The sequence below is a fragment of the Chiloscyllium plagiosum genome, chromosome 17, assembly GCF_004010195.1.
Source record: "Chiloscyllium plagiosum isolate BGI_BamShark_2017 chromosome 17, ASM401019v2, whole genome shotgun sequence".
Lineage (NCBI taxonomy): Eukaryota > Metazoa > Chordata > Chondrichthyes > Orectolobiformes > Hemiscylliidae > Chiloscyllium > Chiloscyllium plagiosum.
The window spans coordinates 56,715,020-56,742,140 of NC_057726.1; the positions used below are offsets into that span (position 1 = coordinate 56,715,020).

The window sequence follows — 27,121 nt, forward strand, 5'->3', positions numbered from 1 at the left end:
AAGAACCATGCACATCCCTGGAAAGGGGCAATTTACCGTGGCCAATCTAACCTGCACATCTTTGGACCTTGGAAGAAAACTGGTGCACCCGGAGGAAACCCACACAGATATGGACAGAATGTACAAACTCCACACAGGCAGTCGCCCATGGCTGGAATTGAGTCTTGGTCCCTGGCGCTGTGAGACAGCAGTGTTAACTACTGAACCAGGCTATGTTGATTGGGCATGGGGAATGCGGGGTTGCGGGGGAGTAGGCTGCTCTTCGGACAGTTGGTGTGGATTCGATGGGCTGAATGGCCTGCTTTCACACTGTAGAGATCCTATGTGATTGCAAGTGTTTTTCCTTTTAACTGATCAGACTCTTAGAATGGACTTTCTCAGAATGACAGCAGATGGCAGTAGATATCACAGATGTTCTGCTAGCTACAAATGAGTGATTCAAATTATCTGAACAGATACAATTTATTACCAGTTTCTAGTTGCCAATTAAAACTTGGATAGAAAGTAATTAGATTACCAATTATACATTAGAGACTACCACCCTCAACTTAATATCACGTCTCAGATTTCATTAAAGTGTGAAGAACTCAACTGTACCCATACATACATGCAGACTTTAAACAGCAAAGTAGAAAACATCTGAAAACTTATACATGTATTTATTTTTATTTCAAACGTTCCTGCCCATTAACGTTTGTGTATTTTCTTGATTATTTCCAATATGGTTTAGTCCTAAAAATGGGCCATTCTCACATTTTCAATCTATTAATTATTGTTTAAATCACATATTTTACCAGCCTATTATTCTTTATATTTATAATTCATATTGCCTAAGAGTTTGGTCATTAGAGTTCAGCCATTGACTAATTACAGATATCTGTATCATAACTTTACCTAATTTAACAGCTGTTTGATAGTAAGTCAGAATGCTCGGCTCTAGCTGTATTTCACTCTTGGCCTGACCATGCACATAACAGCTAAATTCCACAGGTGATGTGAAAGCAGCTGCTCTTGAAGTCAAAGAACCATCTATCTGAGCATGACCAAACAGCTCTAGTAAAACTAAAATCATTATAAATCAGGAAGAAAAACTCTCCAGCGACTCCAGTCATACTTCCCACAAAGTAAGACAGTTGCAATTGTTAGGCTCTAATCATTTCAGCTTCAGACTTCACTGCAGGTATCAATGAAGTGGCCCAGGAACAGCCTTAACAGCTCTCCCTCCATCGTTAGGTCAGGAATGCAGATGTTCACTGACGGCTACACAATGTTTGGCTTCATTTTCAATTCTTCAAAAATGATGGAGTTGATGTGTGCATGAAGCAAGATTTGGAGAATAGGAGGACTTTGGCTAAAACAGGCAAGTTACATGTGCACCAGAGAAATGGCAGACAACAATCATCACCAAAAAAAATTCATAACTTAGAACTTATTAGTGTTAATCAATTGCACTAACATTGCAGAAGCTCCCCAGCAACTATCTCGGTGTCATTAACTTTTATACACTTTATAGATTTTTATAGACAGAGTTTTAGAGATGCACCATAGGAAGTATCCTATCTACATCACAGCTTGTTGTGAACACAGCCCAGTCTATCATGAAAACCAGCCTTATATCCATTGACTCTGTTCATACTTCCCACTGCCTCGGGAAAGCAGCCAACATAACCAAAGACCTCTCCCACCTCGATTATACTCTCTTCCACCAGGCAGAAGATACAAATGTTTGAAAACACATACCAACGTGTTCAAAAACAGCTTCTTCCCTGCTGTTATCAGACTTATGAAGGACCTCTCATATATTATAGTTGATCTTTCTCTACACCTTATCTGTAGTTGTGACACTATGTTCTGCATTCTGTTCTATTACCCTAACGTACTTACTTGAGGTATGAGTTATCTGGTTAGCACACAAATAATACTCTCCACTGTATCTTGGTACATGTGACAATAAATTAAATCAAATCAAATTACCACAAACTGAAATGGGCTAGATTCTATGGCTATCAGACCAGGTCACCCTGGTATATTGCAGTAAACAACTTACCACCTAAGTCCATAATACCTCTCCATGATTTATATGGCAAATGTCAGGAGTATGAATGGGATATTCTCTTGTGGTTTGGATACGTGATAGCTATAACATTGGTATCTATACAAAAATTCTCCAAGTTTATCATGTCCACAAAACACAAGACAAACCCAACCTTACTACCACATGGTCAGTCTACTCTCGATCATCAATAAAAATGATAGAAAGGATCATTAAACATGCTGAGAAACAGCATTTGCTCAGCAATAACAAATCACTGACGCTTAGTTTGGAATCTGTCAGGATCATTCAACCACCTGACCTCATTACTGTCCAGGTCTAAATGCGGTCAAATGAACTGAACTCCAGAGGTGAGTTGTAAGTGACTGTCCTTGACAAAAAAAGGCAGCAGCATGTGAACCAGTGTGACATCAAGGTGCTCAAGCAAAACTTGAATCAAAGGAAATCAGGGAAACTCCCTGCTGGTTGGAGTGATACCTAACGTGAAAGAAGATTGCTGTGATTGTTGGAAGTCAATCATCACAGTTCCAGGGCATCATTGCAAAAGTTTCTCAGGGTAATGTCCTAGGCCCACATCATCTTTAGCTGCTTCTACTCTCTATCATAAGGTTAGATGTGGTGATGTTCACTGATAATTGTGCAATGTTCAGCACCATTCAAACTCTTCAGTTACTGAAGCAGCCTATATCCACATGCATTAAAATCTGGACAACATCCAGGTTTGGGATAATATTTAGGCCACCCAAGTACCTGGCAAGACAAAATCTAATCATCTCCCTTTTAAATCAATGACATTCAATGCCATTGCCAAATTCCCCTACTATCAACATTATCGAGGTCATCATTGACCACAAACTAAACTTAGATCAGCCACATAAATGAAGTGGCTGCAAGAGAAAGTCAGGGGCTATGAATTCTACGGTGAGTATCTCATCTCCTCATTGCCTGCCAACTATCTTCAAAAGTGTGATGGAATACTCTCCACTTGCCTGAATGGGAGCAGTTCCAACAACACTCAAGAAGCTCAACACAATTGAGGACAAAGCAGACAGCTTAACTGACTTCCACCATCCACCACCTCCAACATTGAATCCATCCAGCACTGGTGCGCAGTGGCAGCAGTATTACGATCTCAATGGTGTCTTGCAGTAATTAATCCAGACTTGCTCAAGAGCAAATTCCAAACATGCAATTTCTACCACCTAGAATATACAAGGGAAATTCATCACTTGCAAGTTTCTGTCCAACCTATACATTACCCCGAGACATTGTCAAAATCCAGGAACACCCTCCCTAACTGCACCGTGGGTAAACCTACACCATAAGGATTGCAGTAACAGAAGACAGCTGACCACCACTTTCACAAAGGCAATGAGGGACGAGCAATAAATACTGGCCCAGCCAGCAATGCTCCCATCCCATAAATGAACAAAAAATACTTTAAAAGCACAGGACCGTTTCAAGATAAAGCATTCCATTTGTCTGACATTCCATTCACTAGTTTAAACATTTATTTTCTACATCACCAGCCTATGTTGTTACAGTATGTACCAGGTACAGGAGGAATTGCAGCAGCACAAATCCACTACCTAAAAAGACAAGGACAGCAAATGAATAAGAACATCACCATATCCAAGTTTCTTTTCAAGTCACGCACGACTAAGTCAACATCACAGACCTACTTAACTGCCTATACCTTCACAACAAAGACTGCTATGATCAAGAAAATCACTAACAACTTCTCAAGGGCATTACTGTCTTTTCACTGTAAATTGAAATTATACCCATATCAAAAATGCATGCCGATTTTCACAGTAAACAATGATAGTGCAGTTTGAAAATTAATCATCCTTCAGCATGTGGTTGTTGCTGGCAAGGCAGTATTTATTGACTGTCCCTGATGTACAAATGGGATGAAATCCCTAATGAGTGTCAGTACAAACCTATTATGCACTTAGAGACAGAAAAATAATGTGGCACATTACTGAGGAGTGTGCCCTCCACAAACTAAGTGACAGACTAATCATCTTAACTTCAGTGAATTTAATTACTGCTTGTCTCTGGGCATTTGAATTTACTAAATAATAAAATAATAATTGTCCTTAAGGAGATTTAATACAGAATCTGGAAAGAGTAGGTAAGGAAATACTGTTCCATCCGACAGAAAGATGGAGAACAATAGAGCAAGTTTTAAGGTAATTAGTAAAGAAGTAATGCAGAGGTGGCCTCCTTTTGCACTATTGTTAGGTAATTGGGGACATGGATGATGAAGCAAAGGCATGATTGCTGAAAGGAATCCTTCATTTCTCTGTTCTCTGCAATCCACCACCCATTCTGAAAAACTCCACACCTTTTCTTCACAGCCTGGGCATTTAGTGCCACTTTCCAGCTCCCAGTGGCTGATGGTCTCTGATTGGCTGGCTACTTCTAACAGGGCAAGAGTTCAGTTTTAATGCTTCTCATAGGCAAAGAAGCCCTCTGAAAAACTCTTAAATGGTAAATTGAAGCTTGATCTGGTGGGCTGTCTCACTGTGGGGGGTGGGAGTTAGTCACTCCTGATGTCGTCCACCCCACACTTATTGCAGAGAGCATAAGATCCTGACAGTGAGTGGTTAGTATAGGAATTCTATTTCCTGAGAGTGTGGAGAAGTTGGTCTCTGGGGCATTCAAGAGGGAATTGTATTTCTATCTAATTAAGAGAAATATGCAGGGTTAAGGGAAAGGCAAGGGAATACCATTAGGTGAGTTGTTTGTTCGAAAACCGATTCAGACACAATGGGCGAAATGGCTTCCTTCTGAGATTAAGGGCCTCAACTGGCTTTAGTTTGGGAGGTTGCTTTATTTTTTGGGAATTAGAACTAGGGGGTCACATTGCCAGAACAAGGGTTTTGCCATTTAGGACTATGATGAGGTGAAATTTCTTCAGAGGATGTGAATCTTGGAACTCTCTAGCCTAAACAGTTGTGGACACTCAGTCGCAAAATATCTTTAAATCAGAGATTGATAGATTTTTGGGTATTAAGAAAATAAAGAGTTATGAGGACATTATAGGAAGGTACAGTTGAGGTAGACTGACCATGATCTTACTGAATGGCAGAGCAGGCTTGAGTAGTTGAATGACCTAATTCTGCACTGAATCTTTACATTTAATGTAAAATATATTTTATTTCTTTTGGCTCTTCTTGATTACCTTTCTTTTTTTTCAGTTCTGGTTAAGGGTAAATTGTGATGAATCCTTAAAACAAAGTTTGCTGAAATTCCACACCTGCTCCTATTTGCTTCAATTCTTTACTCACCTGTTTTGGCAGCTACATGAAGCACAAAGCTGTTGCTAATGATTTACATTACAGTGTTAACAGCATATCCAAACACAACACCAGTTCACCTTGAAGACCATGGTCATAGGCTATAGGCAGACGAAAATTAAACTTTGTCCTAAGCTTTTGTTCCATTTTAGTGGTGTACTGGGTCTCGAATTCACCTCATTAATACTGTGCACAACACTGGGATGGGGACTTTAGGTGCACTGCACTGTGGCTACTTTAATAGTTTTCATGGTCTATATTTCTAATTGCTTTTCAAGGTAGCAGTTTAGTAAAAACAAACTGCATTATTACACATGCCAAAGAATGGGAGGAATATGTACTTAGACACTTTTATATTTTATGTACGTGAACGTGCTGTGATCTCCACACATAAAGCTTTCTTTTTGATTTAATGTTGCCTCTGCTTGGAGAAAATATTTAAGAGAAAGATAGAAATAGAAGTCACTGACCTTGTCAGGTCTTCACTTAAGGTTGATAACTGCTGACCTGTTCATCAGTACTAATATAAAATTGTCTATCAATTTTCACAAGATTATTGAAAATATTGGGTTTCTGCAGGCTGATAGTTCTTTTACTTTGAGGTTGAAGTCTGCAAGTGGATACAGTGATTAAAAATCTAATTACAGATGATTCTTTGTTTTATTAATGCTTCATGTGAAGAAGAGACAGTAGTGACGGTTCCACATTACTTAAATACTCTATCTTCTATCAATGATAAATGTTTTGTTATAGACAAGAAAGAAAATTTAATGCTATAATTGAAAAGCTAGAGATAAATTTCAACAATGGAGTTTAAATGTATTGTTGTTGATACATCGAGTTTAGAAGGATGAGGGGGGGAATGATCTGACTGAAACTTACAGAATATTGAGAGACTAAGTTAGAGTGGATGTGGAGAAGATGTTTGCACCGGTCGGAGAGACTAGGACCCAGGGGGGCAGGCTCAAAGTAAGGAATTACCCTTTAGAACTGAGAATAAAGAGCAATTTCTTCAGCCATAGGGAGGTGAATCTGTGGAACTCATTGAGGATGGGGCTGTGGATAACCAAATAATTGATTATTTTTAAAAGAGACAGACAGGTTCTTGATTAGTTTGGGGATTAAGGGTTATGAAGAGAAAGCAGGAGAATGGGATTGAGAAACATATTAGGTTTGATAAAATGATGAACAGATTCAATGGGCTCAATGGCATAATTGTGCTTCAATGTGTATGGCCTTTTTGGCCAAATGTCATTTTCACTGAATTTCAAAAGGAATTTCTCCTTGTGTTGCCAAGCAGGTTTTCTTGTGCTATTGTCCCAAACCCCCTCATTAACTAGGTATCACACCCTGCCCGTCCAATGCTAGCCTGATTCCCCAATAGGTGGACGCAGAAGCTGCTGCTTGGATATCCCAGGATTCATGCCATCGGCAGAAAAGGTTGTTGTCAAGTGTCGTCAGTCCACAGCTGCCCTAAATATTTTGAGACATTTACCTTTGACATGGCAGATGAAGAGAAATTAGCAACCCACTATGCAGACAGGATTTTTCTTACTTTATTAATTCATTTTGTGGGATGTGGGTGTCGCTGGCAGGGTAACATTTATTGCCTAACCCTAGTTGTCCTAGAAAAGGTGCAGCCTTCTTAAACTGCTGCAGTCCACCTGTTATAGGTTGACCCACAATGCCATTAAGGAGGGAATTCCAGGATTTTGACCCAACAACAGTGAAGGAATTGAGATATATTTCCATGTCATGATAGTGAGCAGCTTGGAGGGTAATTTGAAGTGGTGGTGTTCCCACGTCTATGCTGCCCTTGTCTTTCTCGATGGAAGTGGTTGTAAGTTTGGAAAGTGCTGTCTGAGCATCTTTGGTGAATTTCTGCAGTGCATCTTGTAGATAGTGCACATTGCTGCTACTGAGCATCAGTAGTGGAGGGAGTGAATGCTTGTGGATGTGGTGGCAAACAAGTGGGCTGCTTTGTCTTGGATGATGTCACACTTCTTGAGTGTTGTTGTGGCTGCACTCAACTGGGCAAGTGGGGAGTATTCCATCACTCTCCTGACTTGTGCCTTGTAGCTAATGGGCAGACTCAGAGTCAGGAGGTGAGTAACTTGCTACGGTATTCCTAGCTTCTGACCTGCTCTTGTATCCACTGTGTTTATATGTTGAGTCCAGTTTTGTTTCTGATCAATGATACGTCCCAGGATGTTGACAGTGGGGGATTCAGTGATGGTAACACCTTTAAATACCAAGGGCTGGTGGTTCAATTCTCTCTTATTCATGATGGTCATAACCTGACATTTGTGTGGCACAAATGTTACTTGCCACTTGTCAGCCCAAGTCTGGATGTTACCCAGAACTTGTTGCATTTGAACATGGGCTGCTTCAGTGTCTGAGGAGTCACAAATGGTGCTGAACACTGTGCAATCGTCGGCAGACATCCTCACTTCTGACCTTATGATGGAGGCGAGGTCATTCATGAAGCAACTGAAGATGGGTGGGACTGAGGACACTATCCTGAGGAACTCCTGCAGGGATGCCCTACAGCTGAGATGACTGGCCTCCAACAACCACAACTATCTTCCTTTGTGGCATTTATGACTCCAACCACTGGACAGTTTGAACTCTGATATCCAATTATTCCAATTTTGCTCGGGCCCCTTAATTGTCGAATTCAGCTGTCACCTCTGGAATTCAGCATTTTTATCCTTGTTTGGACCAAGGCTGTAATGAGGTCTGAATCTGAATTGCCCTGGCAGAACCTAAACTGGGCATCACTGAACAGGTTATTGCTCAGAAGGTGCTGCATGATAGTACTGTTGACGACACCTTCCATCACTTTGATGATCGAGAGTAGACTGATTGCGCGGCAATTGGTCGGGTTGGATTTGTCCTGCTTTTTATGTACAGGATATACTTGGGCAATTTTCCACATTGTCGGATAGATACCAGTGTATAACTGTATTGGAACAGTAAGTTCTGGAGCACAAGTCTTCTGTACAATGCTGGAATGTTGTCAGGGCCTGTAGTCTTTGGTTTATCCAGTATCTCCAACCATTTCTTGATATCACGTGGAGTGAATTGAATTGGCAGAAGACTGGTATTTTTAATGCTGGCAATCAGGAAGAGGCAGAGCTGGATCATCCACTTGGCACTTCTGGAAAGCTTCAGCCTTATCTTTTGCAATGATGTTCTGGGATTGAAAAGTGTGGTGCTGGAAAAGCGTAGCAGGTCAGTCAGCATCCGAGGAGCAGGAAAATCGATGTTTCAGACATAAGCCCTTCTTCAGGAATGATGTTCTGGGCTCTTCCATCATTGAAGATGGGGATATTTGTAATCATCTACCACCATTCACAACTGGATGCGGCAGGACTGCAGAACTGATCCGTTGGTTGTGGGATTGCTTAGCTCTATCAGTTGCTGCTTTTGCATGCTGGTCATCCCGTTTGGTAGCTTCACCAGCCTGACGCCTGCTCTTTGGGTATGCCTAGTGCTGCTTCTGGCATGCCCTCCTGCACTCTCCATTGAACCAGGGTTGATCCCCTGCCTTGATGGTAATGGTTAAGTGGGGCTATGTTGGGCCATGAGATTCCAGATTGCACTGAAGTACAATTCTGCTGCTGTTAATAGCCCACAGCCCAACACTACTATTATAGGACAAGCCAAACAGAGAACAGCCAGGGAATTCCTAGAGGCATGGCACTCATCCACAGTTCTATCAACAAACACATCGACCTGGACCCAATATACCGGCCACTGCAGCGGACAGCTGGAACTGACAACCGGAAGCGGCATAGACAAACGACTATAAGTGACGGAGGAAACAACACAGAAGTGCTTCACAGGAGGCTCCCAAACACTGAGGATGTCACCGCGACCAGGGACGAAACGTCTGCAACACAAATTCCCAGCTCGGTGAACAGAATCACAACAACGAGCACCCGAGCTACAAATCTTCTCACAAACTTTGAACATGATCTACGGTCCTGCTGCCAAGTTACACTTCATACTGAAATCCCCTACCCAGCGTACATTTTGTGCCCTTGCCATGTTGTTCAACATGGAGGTGTGCTGATTTATCAGCTGAGGGATGATGGTACATGATAATAGCAGGTGGTTTCCATGCCCATGTTTAACCTGAAGCCATGAGACTTTATGCTGCCCAGAGTTAATACTGAGGATTCCCAGAGCACTTCCTCCCGACTGTATACCACTATGCCGCCACCTCTGCTGGATCGTCCTGCAGGTGAGACAGGATATATCCAGGGATGGTGATTGTGGTGTCTGCAACATTGTAAGGTATGATTCCGTGAGTATGACTACGTCAAGTTGTTGCTCGACTAGTCTGTGATACAGTTCTTCCAATTAGTCCCCAGATACTAATGAGGACGACTGGATGGCCTGGTGAATGTAGTAGTACATATATGGACTTCCCTCTTCCTCCAGAACTGGCAGAAGAGACCACAACATCAGACTCTGCCAGCCTTGTCCAAGATTGCCACCCAAATCAGTGCCGTCTCAGCCATCTGGAGGAGCATGCAATGACATAGGAAAGTCAATAACTGTGCCATCATCATCTCTCTGCTACTTCACACTCACTCCATCTCAGCTACTGCACCCACTTCCCACAAAGATTCATGGTCGATTATTCATATTACTCATGCTCAAGAAACAAGTGAATGGTAAACTAGCAAACGAGCAGTCCTGAGATGCAGCCTAGTCCAACTTGTGAGCTGGGTGCCCATTCCTGCAGTGAGGTTGCACATGTCAGGCTGTACTGTTCTATGTTCTTATGCCAAAGTCTGTGGAAGTGGGGTGCTGCAGTCACTGCCAATGCAGTAAGTGATGAGGTTCGTATACTATGCATCCATGATGGTAGTCCTGAGTAGCAAGCGGTGAGCTGAAGTAGCCAGATAACTGCTTTGACTTTTATGTTCGGAATTCCCATCATCTAATAGCTAGCTGACAGTTGATAGAATGGGAAATTGCATATTAATGTGGTGAGATTAAATATTTATGAGGCAGTTAGTCAGTGATAACCCATGCTAATAAGCCTCTCACTCACTAGTGAGATCTCATCTTGTCGCTCAAACTTGGTTGGAAAATGTTGAGAAGGTCTTCCATAGACATCTCACCTCATTTTCCAAAGTTTTGTGTCATGGGCGATGTAGATCAGGGGCTTGGAAGAATCTGTCTCAGATCTCTTTCCTTCATCAAGATTCTCTTCAAAACTTGCATCTTGGTCCAAGGTCTTGCTCAACAGTCCAATATGAGTATGGTGGCTGTCACCAAGGAGAAGGTACTAGAAAAACTGAATGGCTGAAGGTGGATAAATCACCTGGACCAGATGGACTGCACCCAAGAGTTCTATGGGAGATAGTGGAGGTGTTAGTGGTGATCGTTCAGGAATCGTTAGAATCTGGGCTGGTCCCAGAGGACTGGAAAATTGCTAATGTGACACCCCTGTTTACAAAGGGAGTAAGGTAAAAGATGGAAAATTACAGATCGATTAGCCTAACCACGGTCGTGGGTAAGATCCTGGAATCCATTGTGAAGGATGAGATTTCTGAATACTTGAAGTGTATAGTAAAATAGGGCAAAGTCAGCATGGTTTCATCAAGGGGAGGTCATGCCTGACAAATCTGTTAAGATTTCTTTGAGGAAATAATGAGCAGGTTAGACCAAGGAGAGCCAATAGATGTTATCTATCTAGACTGCAAGAAGGTGTTTGACAAGGTACCACACAGGAGGCTACTGACCAAGATAAGGGCCCATGGTGTCAGAGGCAAGGTGTTAGCATGGATAGAAGCTTGGCTATTTGGCAGAAAGCAGACAGTGGGGATAAGAGGGTCCTTCTCAGGATGGCAGCTGGTTACAAATGGTGTTTGACAAGGATCAGTGTTGAGATCACAACTTTTCACTTTATACATTAACGATCTAGATGAAGGAATTGAGGGCATTTTGGCTAAGTTTGCAGATGATACAAAGATAGGTAGAGGGACCGGTAGCATTGAGGTGGTGGGGAGGCCGCACAAGAATTTGGACAGGTTAGGAAAGTGGGCAAAGTACTGGCAGACGGAGAACAACGTGGGAAAGTGTGAGGTCATGCACTTTAGTTGGAAGAATAGAGGAATGGACTATTTTCTAAATTGAGAGGAAATTCAGAAGTCTGAGGTGCAAAGACACTTGGGAGTTCTAGTCCAGAATTCTCTCAACGTAAACTTGCAGGTTGAGTCAGCAGTTAGGAAAGCAAATGCAATGATGGCATTTATGTTGACAGCATTTATAAAAGCAGGGATATACCACTGAGGCTCTATAAGGCTCAGGTCAGACCATATTTGGAGTATTGTGCACAATTTTGGGCCCCTTATCTCAGGAATGATGTACTGGAGCGTAGTGACAGGAAGTTCACGAGAATGGTCCCAGGAATGAAAAGCTTAACAAGAGAAACCTTTTAGGACTCTGGGTTTATATTCGATAGAGTTTAGAAGGATGAGGGGGCAATCTAATTGTAACATACAGAATACTGAATGGCCTAGACAGAGTGAATGTTGGGAACATGTTTCCATTGGTAGGAAAGACTAGGACCCGAAGGCACAGCCTTAGAGTAAAGGGAAGATCTTTTAGAATAATGAGAATAAGGAGATAAGAAGAAACTTCCTCAGGCACAGACTGATGAAGCTATGAAACTCATTTCCACAGAAGGCTGTGGAGGTCAGGTCATTCAGTATATTTAAGACGGAGATAGAAAGGTTCTTGAGAATCAAGGGTCACAGGGAGAAAGCGGGCGAATGGGGTTGGGAAACCTATCAGGAGAAAGTGAGGACTGCAGATGCTGGAGATCACAGCTGAAAATGTGTTGCTGGGAAAGTGCAGCAGGTCAGGCAGCATCCAAGGAGCAGGAGAATCATTGATTCTCCTGCTCATTGGATGCTGCTTGACCTGCTGCGCTTTTCCAGCAACACATGTGCAGTTGAGAAACCTATCAGCCTTGTTTGAATGGTGGAGCAGACTCGATGGGCCGAATGACTTAATTTCTGCTGAATTCTAATGGTCTTATCTTCTTTGGTTTTATGGCTATGCTGGTCTTAGTATGCTCCTGTGAAGTACCTCAAGATATTTCTCTATGTTATAGCTGCTAGATCATAATTTATTTGTAGAGTTTTTGTAATAAATAAATCAAATTACCACTGTCAAATTTTGATTTTAAAACAATCTTCCAAATGTATATAAGAACATAACAAATAGGAGCAGGAGTAGGCAATTCAGCCCCTTCACCCTGTTCTGCCATTCAATATGATCATAGCTATTTCATTAAACTATCTTGACAGGTTTCACATTTAAATACTTGAGAAATGAATTCACTAATTCAATCCTTTCTGTGTCTATCCAAAAAAGGTAGCACGATTTTTGGTTGAAAACAGTGCACTTTGGATCTGGCAGTCATAATAGAAATGCAGTTTCAATTGTTATTATCATCAATACTGTCAATTGGGAACTCATTTTGAAGTAAATTAATTGGAGACTGTTAAAATATACAATTCTACTTCATTACATAGCTGAGATTAATCTGATATGTACATGTAATCGCTGCCAGACAGCTCTTCTAAGGTAATAATCCAATTGAGGGATTTAGAGGATATTAACTCCCGGTAGCAAAACCCAAGGAACTATATCTGAACGTTAGTTAAATTACAAACTTGAAATTATTCTCAGTTAGCCCTATCAAAACATTGTTTAAATATTGTACTGCGGTTTCTCAGATTTGTTTCTTTGACCAGTTTTCAAGCCAGCAGTAATTTCTGAGTACAGGTTCTTTCAGCACATTCCATTTTATTAATGTCTCAGGATATTCATGGGAGGATTAACTAATATGACGGTATTGCTGTAAGTGTAAAGGAGTATTGAGCAAGATGCAGGAATGAAAAAAGAACTAGTATTGGAAACTGGGTAGCAGAAATGTAAACAAAAACACAATTAATTGAATGAACTTGACCTTTTTTGAAAGTGTTAGTGAAACTACATTTAAAAATATGAGGGGGTAGGGAATCATTTGATTCAGCCTAATATTGGGCATATTGGCTCTGCAGCCAGGTCATTAAGAAGCCCAAAGACTTCACACAGCTGCTTAAAGTCAGTGAATGCATTTTCAAATGACATTGAGGGATCTTGTGGCACAATGGTCATGTCTACCTCTGAGCCAGGAAGCCTGGGTTCAGGTTCCACCTGCTCCAGGGACATGTCATACCATTTCTGAACAGGTTGATCATAAATATATTAAATAACATAACTTATAAGTCACACCCATCACTATCTCACAATGCTCCATGACTCATTCAAAACCTGAAAGATTCATATCTTGCATCTCATTCCCACATCCTCAACAATCCTGCTAGAATCACATCCACTTTTTGTAGATTCCAAATACTTCCAGCTATTCCATCATGGCCAGTTTATCATCCAAAAACATTGAGTTACAAGTATTCTTTCCTTTCTTTCACAGGACAAGGTTGCATGAAGCACCAGAAAGCTTGCCAGGGACAGACAGGCCTGCTTCTCCTTGGCTCTATAAAGGTTTGCATCATGATGCTGGCTAGGATAATCAAAAAAACTAAGTTGGAATCATAGAGATGTACAGGACAGACACAAACACTAATGCTAAGTCATGTCTTCTTAAAAATACGGGGAATAAAAATGTAACAAAGATCCATGGTCCAGAATGAATGTGCTGTCAATCCTCCCAATGGGTGAAAGACCACACTCCTTATGAGCATCAGTAATCTATTTTACCATGTAGGTCATCACAAATAAGTTTCCTCAAAGTACTCAAATATATTTTTCAGCATGAGGTGTTCCATAGAAACACATTGGAAACTTGAAGCCAGTCCCTTAAGAATGTCGCATCACCAGGGAATAACCATCTCATACAGTCATAGAGATGTACAGCACCAAAACAGACCCTTAGGTCCAACTCGTCCATGCTGACTAAATAAATTAATCTTGTCCTAGTTGCCCATATGGCCCATATCCCTCTAAACCCTTGCTATTCATACCTATCCAGATGTTGGAAGTGTATCAGCCTTCACCACTTCCTCTGCCAACTCATTCCATACATGCACAACCCTTTATGAGAAGAAGTTGCCCCCAGGCGAGTTTTAAATTTTTCCCCTCTCACCCTAAACTCTCCTTCCCTGGGGGAAAGATCTCTTGACCCTATCCATGCCCCTCATGATTTTATAAACCTCTAAAGTCACCACGCAGCCTCCGATGCTACAGGGAAAAGAGCCCTTGCCTATTCAGCCTCTCCCTATAGCTCAAATCTTCCAACCCTGACATCATTGTAAATCTTTTCTGAACCCTTTCAAGTTTCACAACACCTTTCCTATAGCAGGGAGACCAAACTACATGCAGTATTCCAAAGGTTGTCTAACCAATGTCATGTGCATTTGCAACATGACCTCCCTAATCCTATACTCAGTGCACTGACCAATAAAGGCATGCATACCAAACACCTTCTTCACTACCTTGTCTATCTGCGACTCCATTTTCAAGGAACTATGAACCTGCACTCCATGGTCTCTTTGTTCAGCAATACTTCCCAGGACCTTACCATTAAGTGTTTAAGTCCTTATTTTTAAGCTACAAACCATTAGCATGGGAGGCCAAAATCTATCGGTCTTAATACATGCTAACTTCATGGTCAAGAACACCCAGATTCTTCTGTGCGAGGGATTTTTGGAGCCTCTGTCTTGTTAAGTAACAGTCTGTTTTTCGATTCTTCCAGCAAACATTAGACATTCCTGCACTGAACTTCTTCTGTTAAGGTTTTGTCCACTCACTCAAGCAATCTGTATCACTTTCATCACAACATAACCTCCCAACTATTTCTGCATAGTCAGCAAATTAATATCATTTGACTATGCCCCTATCTTCCAACAGAAAATGAATAATTGAGGCCCTAGGATCCTTGTCAGCTCAAATCTTTCCATTATGAAAAAGTCTCATTAATCCTGATTCTGTATTCTGTGTGTTAAACAATCCTCAATCCATGCTAATACATTACTGTCAAACCATGAGCTCCTATCTTGTGCAATAAACCTTTTTTGTGGCACCTTCCCAAATGCCTTCTGGAAACCCAGATATACCGTATCTACTGGTTCCTTTATCAAATCTGCTTGTTATATCCACAAAGAACTCTAGCAAATTTGTCAACATGATCTTGCTTTCCCAAAACTTTGACTCTGTTTGATTATGATAAGCCTTTCTGAATAAACTGCTATCTCTTCTTTAATAATGGACTCTAACAAATGACAAATGTTGGGCTAATTCGTCTATACTTTCCTGTTTTATACCACCATCTCTTCTTGAACAGTGACATTATATAAGCAGTTTTCCAATCTGCTAAAACCCTCCCAGAATCCAGTGAGTTCAGGAATATTATAACCAATGCCTCCTCTGCAGCCACTTTCTTTAAAACCCTTCAATACAGGCCAATAGGTCCTGGCAACCTTTTTGTCTTTAGTCTCATTAGTTTGTCAAATACTTTTTCCCTCATGACAGAGACCATTACAAGATGTTTCCTTCTATTAGCAGCTTACTAAACTGTTATCTTTGAGATGTTTATAATTTCCTTTACCATGAAGATCAATGTAAAATACTGGATTAAATTATCTGCTATTTTCCTGGTCCCCATTATAAAGTACCCACCTACAAGGTGCAGTTGTCCCACACTTACTTTAGTTAATCTTTATATAGACCCATTTTATATACCCATATGAAATCTTTGTTTGTTTTTATATTCATTACCAATTAAACTTCAGAATTAATTTTCTCTTTGTTAACTTTTACTCATCGACTGGTTTCTAAAGAAATTGCCACTGGCCTACCACTAGTTTCTGCCACTTTCTATGCTTTAGTGTTTGATTGGATAGGAGCAAGTGAGGTCTGCAGATGCTGGAGATCAAAGTTGAAACTTTATTGCTGGAACAGCACAGCAGGTCAGGCAGCATCCAGGGAACAGGAGATTCGACGTTTCGTCCTGAAGAAGGGCCTGTGCCCGAAACGTCGAATCTCCTGTTCCCTGGATGCTGCCTGACCTGCTGTGCTGTTCCAGCAATAAAGTTTCATGTTTGATTGGATACTCTACTTGACCGCCTGTGTTAATCATGGGTAGTTCATCCTTCTCATTGAGTCCTTTTTGACTGGAATAAATTTTTGCTCAACATTTTGAAATATTTGCTTACATGTCTACTATTGTTCATCCACTGACTTTTCCCCTAGTCTATTTGGCAGTCAGCTTTACACAGAAGTTTTTTCAATAACTCTCTTATTTAAGTTGAGGACATTTGTTTGAGACCCAAGGTGCTCTGAATTTGAAATTCTACCATGTTGTGATCACTATACCTTAAAGGATTTTAACAATGAGATGTCAAATTAATCTAATATCTTTCTACATTACTAAATTTGAAATAGTCTGTTGCTGGGCAGGTTCTGCAATATACTGCTTTAAGGAACAACCCCTGAGGAACTGTTCAAATTTGTCTTCTATGTTATCTTTGCCCAACTGATTTATCGAGTCACTAAAATCACCCATGACGAATATACTGCCCCTCTTACACACCTCCATCATTTCCTAATATATAATTTGTCCTAAAGTGAGGCAACTCTTTGGAGGTCTATAGATTATTTTCACCTATGATATTTTTTCCCTTGTTAATCCTTACTTCCATCCAAACTGATTCCACATCACAATCGGTTGCATCTATTTTACAAGTCATCACCCCATAATATTTTCCTATTAACAATACTACCCCACTTACTTTTTTCTTTCTCTTTTCTTCCAGAATATCTAATACCACGGAATACTGAGTTCCCAATCCTAGTCATCCTGTGGCCATGTCTCCATGATAGCTATCAAGTCATATTTGTCTATTTCTATTTATGCCATCATCTCATCTATCTTGTTATAAATACAGCAGGCATTCAGCCTTAAGTTTTGACTTTTTTATTCCAATTTAAATTCTTGCTGCACTTTTCTCGATGTATAATTCCTACCCCTTCCGTCATGCTTTGATTATTGTTTCCTTCTGTACTAACCTGTACTTCTACTCTCTCACTTCTCTTTTATTTTTGAAACTTTCCTTTAATTGAATCTCATCATCAGCCCCAACGCCCTCCAATCCCCCCATCTATAATCTTAGTTGTCTGATTTGTCAGGACAGTAGTCAAATGAAGTCCATCCCAATGGAACAGCTCTCTTTCCTCAGAACTAGTGCTGGTGCCCCATGAATTGGAACCCATTTCTGCCACATTAATCTTTGAGCCAGGCAGTAATCTGGAAATCATCTTTGTATTTCTGCTTTTCAATTTAGCTCTGAGTCAGTAGGATCTCTTTTCTAGTCCTACCTATGGCATCGGCACTTGCATACCATGATAATGTTCTCTTCCTGCTCCAATAGTCTCTCTAGCTTAGATGCCCTGAACCTTGGCACCAGATAAGCTAGGCAAAACAACCTTCGGGGTTCTTTATCTTTGCTGTAGAGAACATCAGCTACTCCCCTAAGTACTCAATCTCTTTTTGCTATAATTCTCTTTGCTCCTCCATTTGAATGGTGATCTGGACTACAGTGCTGAGATCAGTCCGCTCAGCCTCTCTGCAATTTGTGTCTATGTTGCCTCTCATTTTTCTTGTCGCTCTGTGAACGTCTAAGCTCCATTTGGGCAGTAGCTTCTGCAACTGGAAATAAATGTGCTTATGCGCCTCTCTGCCAAATGGCTGTGCAACTGTGCAGTTTAGAGGGAACTCTGACTTCTGTCCCATAGTCACAGGTAGATAGGATAGTGAAGGTGGTGTTTGGTATGCATTCCTGTCTTGATCAGAGCATTGAGTACAGGAATTGGGAGGTCATGTTGCGACTATACAGGATATTGGATAGGCCACTTTTGGAATACTGTGTGCAATTCTGGTCTCCCTCCGAAAGGAAGGATATTGCTAAACTTGAAAGGGTTCAGAAAGGATATGCATGGATGTTGCCAAGGTTGGAGGGTTTGGGCTATAGGGACAGGCTGAATAGGCTGGGCTGTTTCCCCTGCAGCATCAGTAGTTGAGGGATGACCTTACAGAGTTTTATAAAAACATGAGGGGCATGGATAAAGTAAATAGACAAAGTATTTTTCCTGTGGTGGGGGGAGTCCAGAACGCAAGGGCATAGGTTTAGGGTGAGAGGGGAAAGGTTTAAAAGGGGCCTAAGGGGCAACTTTTTCATGCAAAGGGTGGTGCGTACATGGAATCAGCAACCAGAGGAAGGTAAAATGTCAACATGTAAAGGGCATCTGGATGGGTATATGAATAGGAAGGGTTTGGATGAATCTGGGCCAAGTGCTGGCAAATAGGACTAGATTAATTTAGGATATCTGATCAGCATGGATGAGTTGGATTGAAGGGTCTGTTTCCATGCTGTACACCTCTAATGACTCTCTGACTCATCCACACTGGAAGAATTGTACCTATCTTACAACCATACTCATTGAGGCACTTCTTCAATTCTGGATTTTCATACCTGGCTCAGTCAGGGTCATATCCTCCTGTCCCTGTCCATGGACCAAATTTAATATAAGGAATCTAAATGGTGTGACAGTCTCTTGAAATATCATGTCCAAGAATTCTCCCTCTCTCTGTGTTGCAGTATCCATAGCAAAGATTCCAGCTCATAACTGAGCCAAAGTTCCTCCACCTGACACTTGTTGCAGATGTGGTCACTGTGAATCTCAGTGGAAGATACATTGCCAAGATTCACATACAAGGCATCAGTATAAATAATCAAGGATACACCTCTATTTCTTAAACTTTTTTTTAACGTTTAATTCACTCTCGAGGTGTTCTCCACCTTTAGACTTTTCATGACAAGACAAAGTTCCATCTGATCATACCTTGCACCCAGACTGTTCTATGTGCCTAACCAACTGAGCTGTCTAACAAAATGTCTCAGCTGTCCCATCTCATCCTTGGTAGCAGCTGCATATTTCTCTCTGGACCTGGTTGGACTAAGTGCAATAGGATTGACATTTTCTGAGCAAAACTGTTGATCTGACCCACCGAGCTTCATTTTCAATATTTTAAAGCTCCAGTGCTTGACTGCTAATCTTAAATTCTGTATTAATTTGATTAACATTTTTTTTCAAAATGGAAGTGGTTTGAATGACTACAAAAGATCTTTGAAACTAACTTCCCAGCTGTAGTATTGTTGACTATAATCTCTTTCCCCCAGCATTCTTCAAAACCTCGAGCTAACAATCTAATCTTGTCATATAGCATCCTATCGTTGGCAAGCAGCTGCACAGGAGGCTGCTAAATAAAAGAATAGCCCATGTCATCAGGGCAAAGGGGTATTTTTCAGAATGGTAGCCAGTGACTAGTGGAGTTCCACAGGGGTCCGTGTTGGGACCACAACGTTATACATTTCTTTCATCCAGATTGTCACTGGGGGGCATGTTGCTAAGTTGCCAGATAACACAAACAGAGCTGGAGGAACAGTTGGTGGTGAAAAAGCAGGGAGGCTGTGGAAGGACTTGGACAGGCTAAGAGATTTGGCAAAGAAGTGGCAGATGGAACACAAATGTGGGAAAGTCTGAGGTTCTGCACTTTGATAGAAAGAATGGAGGCACAGTCTATTTTCTAATAAGGAAAGGCTTCGGAAATCTGAAGCACAGGGACTCAGGAGTCCTAATTCAGGATTCTCAAGGCTAACTTGCAGGTTCAGTTGGCAGTTAGGAAAGCAATGTTAGCATTCATTTCACGAGGGCTAAAAAACAAGAGCAGACATGCACTGCTGAGGCTGTATAAGGCCCTGCTCAGATTGTGAGCAGTTTTGGGCCCTGTATCTAAGGAAGATTGTGCTGGCCTTGGAGGAAGCCCCAGAGGAGTTTACAAGAACTATCCTGGGATGAAGGGCTTGTCATATAAGGAGTGGTTGAGGGCTCTGGATCTGTACTTGATGGAGTTTAGAAGATTGCGGGGGGATCTCATTGAAACTTACAGAATACTGAGAGGCCTGGATAAAGTGGACATAGAAAAGCTTTCCCCTAGAAGAGGCTAGGACCAGAGGGCATGGCCTCAAAGTGAAGGGATAATCCTTTAGAAGTGAGATGAGAAGGAATCTCTTCAGGCAGAGAGTGGTGAATCGATAGAGATTATGGCTTCCACAGTGTTTTGTGGCCAAGTCATTAAGTTTCTTTAAGGCAAAGATAGACAGATACTTGATTAGGAAGGGGATGAAAGGTTACAGAGAGAAGGCAGAAAAAAACGACAGAAACAATCGGCTGAATGGCCTAAATCTGCTCCTATGTCTTTTGGCTTTGTAAGTCCTATCTCATGGAACCTTTTCCATCTGTGTGATATAGCTGGTTGAGTCCTATTGTCAACTTTTGACTATATACCAAAGTTCTTTCCAGCTTTGTAACTGTTAGTTAAGCCTCTTTTATTGTCCGACCTTATATCAGTACGCATAAATTGCTCTTGATCTACTTTTATCTTTTATCCTATTGCCTCGTACAACTGTGGCCTCTTTTCTCTCTAGATCTTTACTGACTATTCTTATCAGAACGTCTGCTAGAAAGCCTCTACTATCTGATCTTTCCCTCCTAGAATTACCTCCTGAATCAGAATTCAAACCTGAGCTTCATTTCCTCATTTTTGCATTGCTTGCTGCCCATCCATGGCCATTTCTTGTCCCTCATCTTGGGCATTTAACCAATTTTATATTTTGTGTGTAGACGTTCCTGTTCATTCCATATTGTTCCCTCCCTCCAGTAATTTATCTCTGCTATCCAGTACACCACCCGAAAGCCTATTCTGAGCAAATAAATCCTGCAATATTTGTGTGGAACGTTTTTCTTGAGCCCTTATGTCTGCCTCTCTGGTTCCGAATTATAGAACCATGTCTATGCAAAGTACATGTTGCCTGATTATCATCACTTACTTCACATTATTAGAGCTTGAAATTTCATAACTCATCCACATGACTCATGATCACCTTTTATGGTCTAATTCCCATGCTGCATTATGAAAGATTTCCCAACACAATAACCTTTCCTGGCTCTTTCCATTTACTGGGTCTTTCTCTCTGAAAATAAACCATGTCACCAAAACTGAAATCTCCCCAGGCAGTCTAATGCAATGTCTTAACGCACTCCTAATTTTATCTTATGCTCCAGGTATTATGAACACTTTCCATGGTGTGTAATACATTCAGATGATTGCAAAAACAAAAGCTAGTTGTTCCTTCCAGAGTCAAGTACCAGCACTGAAGGGCAAGTTTGGGTATGCTAATTGGTATAGATTACACACCTCTAATCATCTGTAAGGAATCTCTGCATGTACTGTCCATGCTTGCACCATTTGTAATTTACAGTTTAGTCATTCTGCCAGCTTTCTGTGTAACATTTAATCAATTATTGCATGGTTTCCTTCACATGAACCATGGGCTTTGTGCAGCAGTATGATTGATATATATATATACACTACAATATTAAAGTTCTCAGACACTACCCAAAACACATCTGCATCACATTTCAAGTTTGTCCTTGTTGTTTATCACCATGATAATGTGGAGACTGGTTGCCATATCTACAAAATGTAACATAAATATTCTTATTCTATACCTTCAACTTGATGGCTACTGCTTAATTAAATTCCTGGTAAAGGAATACTTACAACACTTCATATTTAATACATATTTCACATGTGATCTGTTCTACAAGGGATTAGTATTCTTTATCCCAACTCTGACATCCTTTAACAGTAATTTAACATACTTATTAATAATGGCATCTCACAATGAATGATGTTAGTGCTGATGAAATGACAGAGTCCTGTAATTTTATAGGGGAGACTCACTCTGTTTAAAGATGGTAACATATTATCATCTCCGAATTGAGAGTAGGTAGTACTTTCATATTCTGATTGTACTTTGATCTGCTTAGGTTTCCAAATAACAGTTCAGCCAATCAGTTCCATACTGTTGAGGTACAACCACAATCTGTCATAACACAGCAAAAAGAATCAGCACCTAAGATATTCTAAGATGGGTCAATTTAAGCCCTCATCCATTAGCAAAACAGATTCTTTCTGTTCATCATGATCACATTCACCTTCAGAACTGTCCATTTCATGAGCTGCCTCAAATACTTGATTCCTGATTCTTGGGCAATTCCTGATAAAGTGATATTCAGAGTCAAACTGAAAACACCTATTAATTATTCCCCAGAGATTTCTGAGATTTTATTTTTGTCAGCTATGTCCGCAATCTTACATTTTGCCTTAATTCAAAAATCTATAAATCAAAGCTACACGCTCCCCCCAAACATTATTCAACAATTCCTTGCTTACCCAAGTGCCTGTGACGAGGCCACCCTCGATTTTGAGTGTCAGTAATCACTGTATTCTATTCTTTGCATCACTCTCAACATGTCATAGGAAAATGATTGTCTCCCCAAGTTTTTTTTAGACCAACAGATATCGGTTCAAAAAAAGAATTATTGCCAAGAAATGCACACAACCTAAGAGTTTGAATGAAAGCACAGATTTTGGAATTTCTAGATTTAACTTCTTCAGTCTTTTGTAAAGCTTCTCAAACTCAATGAAATATTCATTAATGGACTGATTGCCAATCTTTGAAAATTCATCAATTATTGAGCAGACTGCACAGACTTTCAACATGTCAACTTTTTTGTAAACTTTGTCCATAAATTACCAGTAATCCCCTCCAGTATCCAAGTCAGTGACATCCAGTTCTGAAAATATGTTAGCACTAATTTTACTCCTTTCTGTAAAGCCGAAGCCATACCCTGCCTCTTTTTGGCAAGAGAAGTGACCAGAGTCCACAAATCCACCTTATTCTTCCATTGCTCAAATGCCTCCAATTCCAAAATCACTGGTAGGTAGGCAATCCTAGTTTGTGATCCTGCAACATGACCCAGCCACTCCACTTTAAAAGTGGCCGGGAGCTTTTTTTAAATGATTAGAAATAAGGACTGCCTTCTACTTTCTCTATCTTTCCACATGAAGATAGAGGTTAATCCTGTCCTCTGCTCCCAGGTTTGATAGACAGAACCATAAGGTGAATTAAACAGTGGAAGGGACTTTTGAGGTTTACAACTGACCTATGTTAAACTACAGTTCAATATAGTACCAGTTCCTACAGTTCCCTTCTGAATCGTTTAACAATCCAGAAACCAACTTGTATACTGAGCTTTAAAAAAAACTCTCATTTTTTTTTGAAAAATCCACCACCAATCAATTGGTTGATGAATTAAGTGAAACGAGAGTGACAGCCCTTGACATCAAGGCTTCATTTAACCGAGTGAGGGATTGAAGAGCCGTACCAAAATTGGAATCAATGGGATTCTGGGGGCAAACTCTCCAGGGGTTAAAATCATATGTGGCACATGGGAAAATGTTTGTAGTTGTTGGAGGTCAGTCATCTCAGCTCCAGGACATGTCTGCAGGAGTTCCTCAGAGTAATGTCCTGGCCCTGACTATAGTCAGCTACTTCATCACATGACCTTCCCTCCATCATAAGGTTAGAAATGGGGATATTTGCCAATGACTGCACAATATTCAGCACTATTCATGATTCCTCAGATACTGAAACACCTGTGTCCAATTGCAAACAAGGCCTGGACAATATCTCGGCTTGGGCTGAAACATGGCAAGCAACACTCACACCACACAAATGTCAGGCAGTAGGCAATGAACATCTCCAAGAAAAAACAATATAAACACTAGTGCCTTGTCATTCTGGCATTACCATCACTGAATCCCCACTATCAACATCCTGGGGGTTACCATTGACCAGTATCGGAATTGGATTGGCCTTAAAAATATAGTGGCTACAAGAACAGGTCAGAAGCCAGGAATCCTGCAGCGAATATCTCACCTCCTGACTCCCCAACAACTGTCCATCAACTACTGGACAGGATTGTGATGGAATACTCCTCCCTTGCCTGAATGAATGGAACTCCCAACAACCATAAGAAGCTTGACACCATCAGGACAAAGTAAGTTTTTTTTTGCCCTATCTTCCTAAAATTGCCTCATTACCGTTGCACTACTTCCCCACAGTGCCCCACCCACTCACCACCAGCAGCAGTACTGACCACTGTTGGGACTTCTTGGGATTCCTGGTGCCAATGTCATCAATACAGCCCAGCCAGGCTATGCCTATAATCAAGCCTATTCCCAACAAGGAATAAACAATGGTTTTATTAAAGGCATCAGAAAGCACTTTTACCCTAAATTTACTACTAAAATCTTTTTGGCTGTATTTGTGTGTTTCCATGTTAAAAGAGAATGAAACAAATTCTGCTGATTTGACTGGAATACTTTAACTGCCATTAATTATCAGAACCTACTTCTCACACTCACCTTTTACTCCCACCTTGTGATTCACAAGATTACAGCCCCTAGTACTGAAACGCAATGTTGCAGATATTAACAAAAGAATCAATTGCTAAATATCTCACCCTTTTTAAAAAAATATAAAATACTTTATCTTCATTATTTCTATTTAATAAGATATAGTTATTCAGCAATGAAAACATTTAGAATAGAACTTTAAAAAAACTGTTCAAAAAGCATACTTTTTCAGTATTTTGCATGCATATAGCTTTTCAGTGCCCACATACCTTTTATGGTAGATACAAAGACAAGGAAGTCGAGCTATTGTGTCTCCTTGCAGAAGTTCCTCCAAGCAGATAACACATTCTCCAGCATCTTTACTCAGCACATCGTCTGTAAAGCAAAATTCATTTTGCAAAGTTAAAAGAAATTTCACATGTACATCTAAGTGCATCTTGCTTACTGAATCGAGCAGACATGCAAAAATCCCTTTTTATTAGCACTTTCAGCTAAAAGTTGACATATCCAACAGCAATTCAAAAGTGTGCTTTTAAAACAATTAATTAACTCAAGAGAAAATAAAAATTCCAGGGCTACAGGGAAGATGGCTGGTGGAAAGTGGGACTACATGAGTTGCTGCTGCAGACAGCTGGCACAGACAAAAGGCTGACTGGCGTCCATCTGAGCTATAACCATTCTGTGAGTCAAAACAAACACATTCCTACAAGAACATATTCAGTTTACAGATTAAAAGTTCACATATATAGTTTTGTCATATCCAGTTGCTCAAATGGTTTATTAAGCAGCTGTGATACACAGTTAAGAAGTTTTGCAGATTTAATTCTTGGCCTGTATTGAATTAGCTATCCATTATCCAATGACTCCACTGCAAGCAAAAAGGTTTGGAGGCCTGATGAAGGGAAAGTTAGGCTAGGATGCATAGCCTCTCTGGTCAAACAGCCTTCCCTTGCACCTCCAAGGAATTAGCACTCGCGGTACAAAGAAAACTGGCTTCAAAATGTCCTTGAGGCTCACCGTACTTGATTGATCTGGACATGAGTCAAGATACATGGGCTTCATCTCAGGTACTAATTAATTTTCATGCAATCAGTTCATTAACAAATGAAAAATTTGAAGGAAACTGAACACCTTTTCGGTTTGATATGTCTGATAAAGTGGTATTTTCTGCCTTTATCCTAAGATCAAACATCTTCACATCCTTGTAAGACCAAAAGACAGGAGCAGAACTTAGGCCATTCAGCCTGTTGAGCCTGTTCCACCATTTAAAGAGATTATGGCTGATCTGATTATCCTCAACACCAATTCCAGAGTTTTCCATATCACCCTTGTTTTTTTTGAAATAAGTATTTTTATTGAGAAGATTTTGGATGTTTTACAAAAAAATATAAAAATTACTACAACAGAATAACCTTGCAATATAACAACAGTAACAGGAAACAAACTACTACTTTAGTCCACAAACAATTTAGGAGAAAAAAAAACTCAACACAAACTACAACTCAATAAATAACTAAATCAAAACAAAAATAAACTAAATTAAACCGAGCTAAACCAAGAGAAATTAAATTAAATTACATTAAGTTACAACACTCACAGCAATCCCACCAAAGCGCCCCATCAATGGGAACAGTTGACATACCCGTATTTGTTCAGGATTCTTCCTCCCAGGGGTCTCCAGACCGCCACACACAGCCCTCATGGCTACACAAAGGCCCTGACCAATATAGCTGATTAGTCCGCATCTATATGGTTCAAAAACAGCTGCCACATCTGATAAAAAAGGTTCCGTTTTCTGGTGCACCATACTTGTAAGGAAGTCCAGGGGGTTGTGCTCCATAATTAACATACTCCACCCCAAGGGTCCTGGGGGATTTTCCGACAGCTAGCTCATCAGAATGTTCTTCCTTGCACAAAATGAAAGAATACTAAACAATCTCTTCCCATGCATGTCCAAAGAGGGGAGATTTGGCAAACCCAGGAGGGACACCGGATCTACCTTGACCTCCGTTCCCAAGACTCCTTCCAAAACACTCACTATAGCGCCCTATTACCTACAAAGTTTATAGCATGACCACAAACAATGAGTAAGAGTACCAACATGTATTTTATATTTGGGGCACACTGGGGACACTCCTGTCTTAAATTCCACAAGCTGCTCTGGTACCAAATAAACCCTGTGGAGTACCTTCAGTTGCATAGCCGGTGTCCTATTGCAAATCAAAATCTTCCTACGTTCTCCCAAATATCCTACCATGCTGTGGTGAAACGGTTAAAAATTATGTCCCAATACATGTGTGAATCATAATGTAACACATGTATTGGGCCAAGCAGTGGAATATGGTG

General features: G+C 40.6%; 1 protein-coding gene across 1 annotated transcript in view; it reads right to left on the reverse strand.

The window, feature by feature from the left end:
* The window catches only part of znrf1 (zinc and ring finger 1), a 274,216-nt gene that overhangs the window by 44,498 nt on the left and 202,597 nt on the right, over positions 1-27,121 (reverse strand). The window contains exon 3 of the mRNA XM_043707184.1: positions 25,045-25,150. Within this exon, the coding sequence (XP_043563119.1) occupies positions 25,045-25,150 (106 nt within the window). The remainder of the gene's footprint in view (positions 1-25,044; positions 25,151-27,121) is intronic.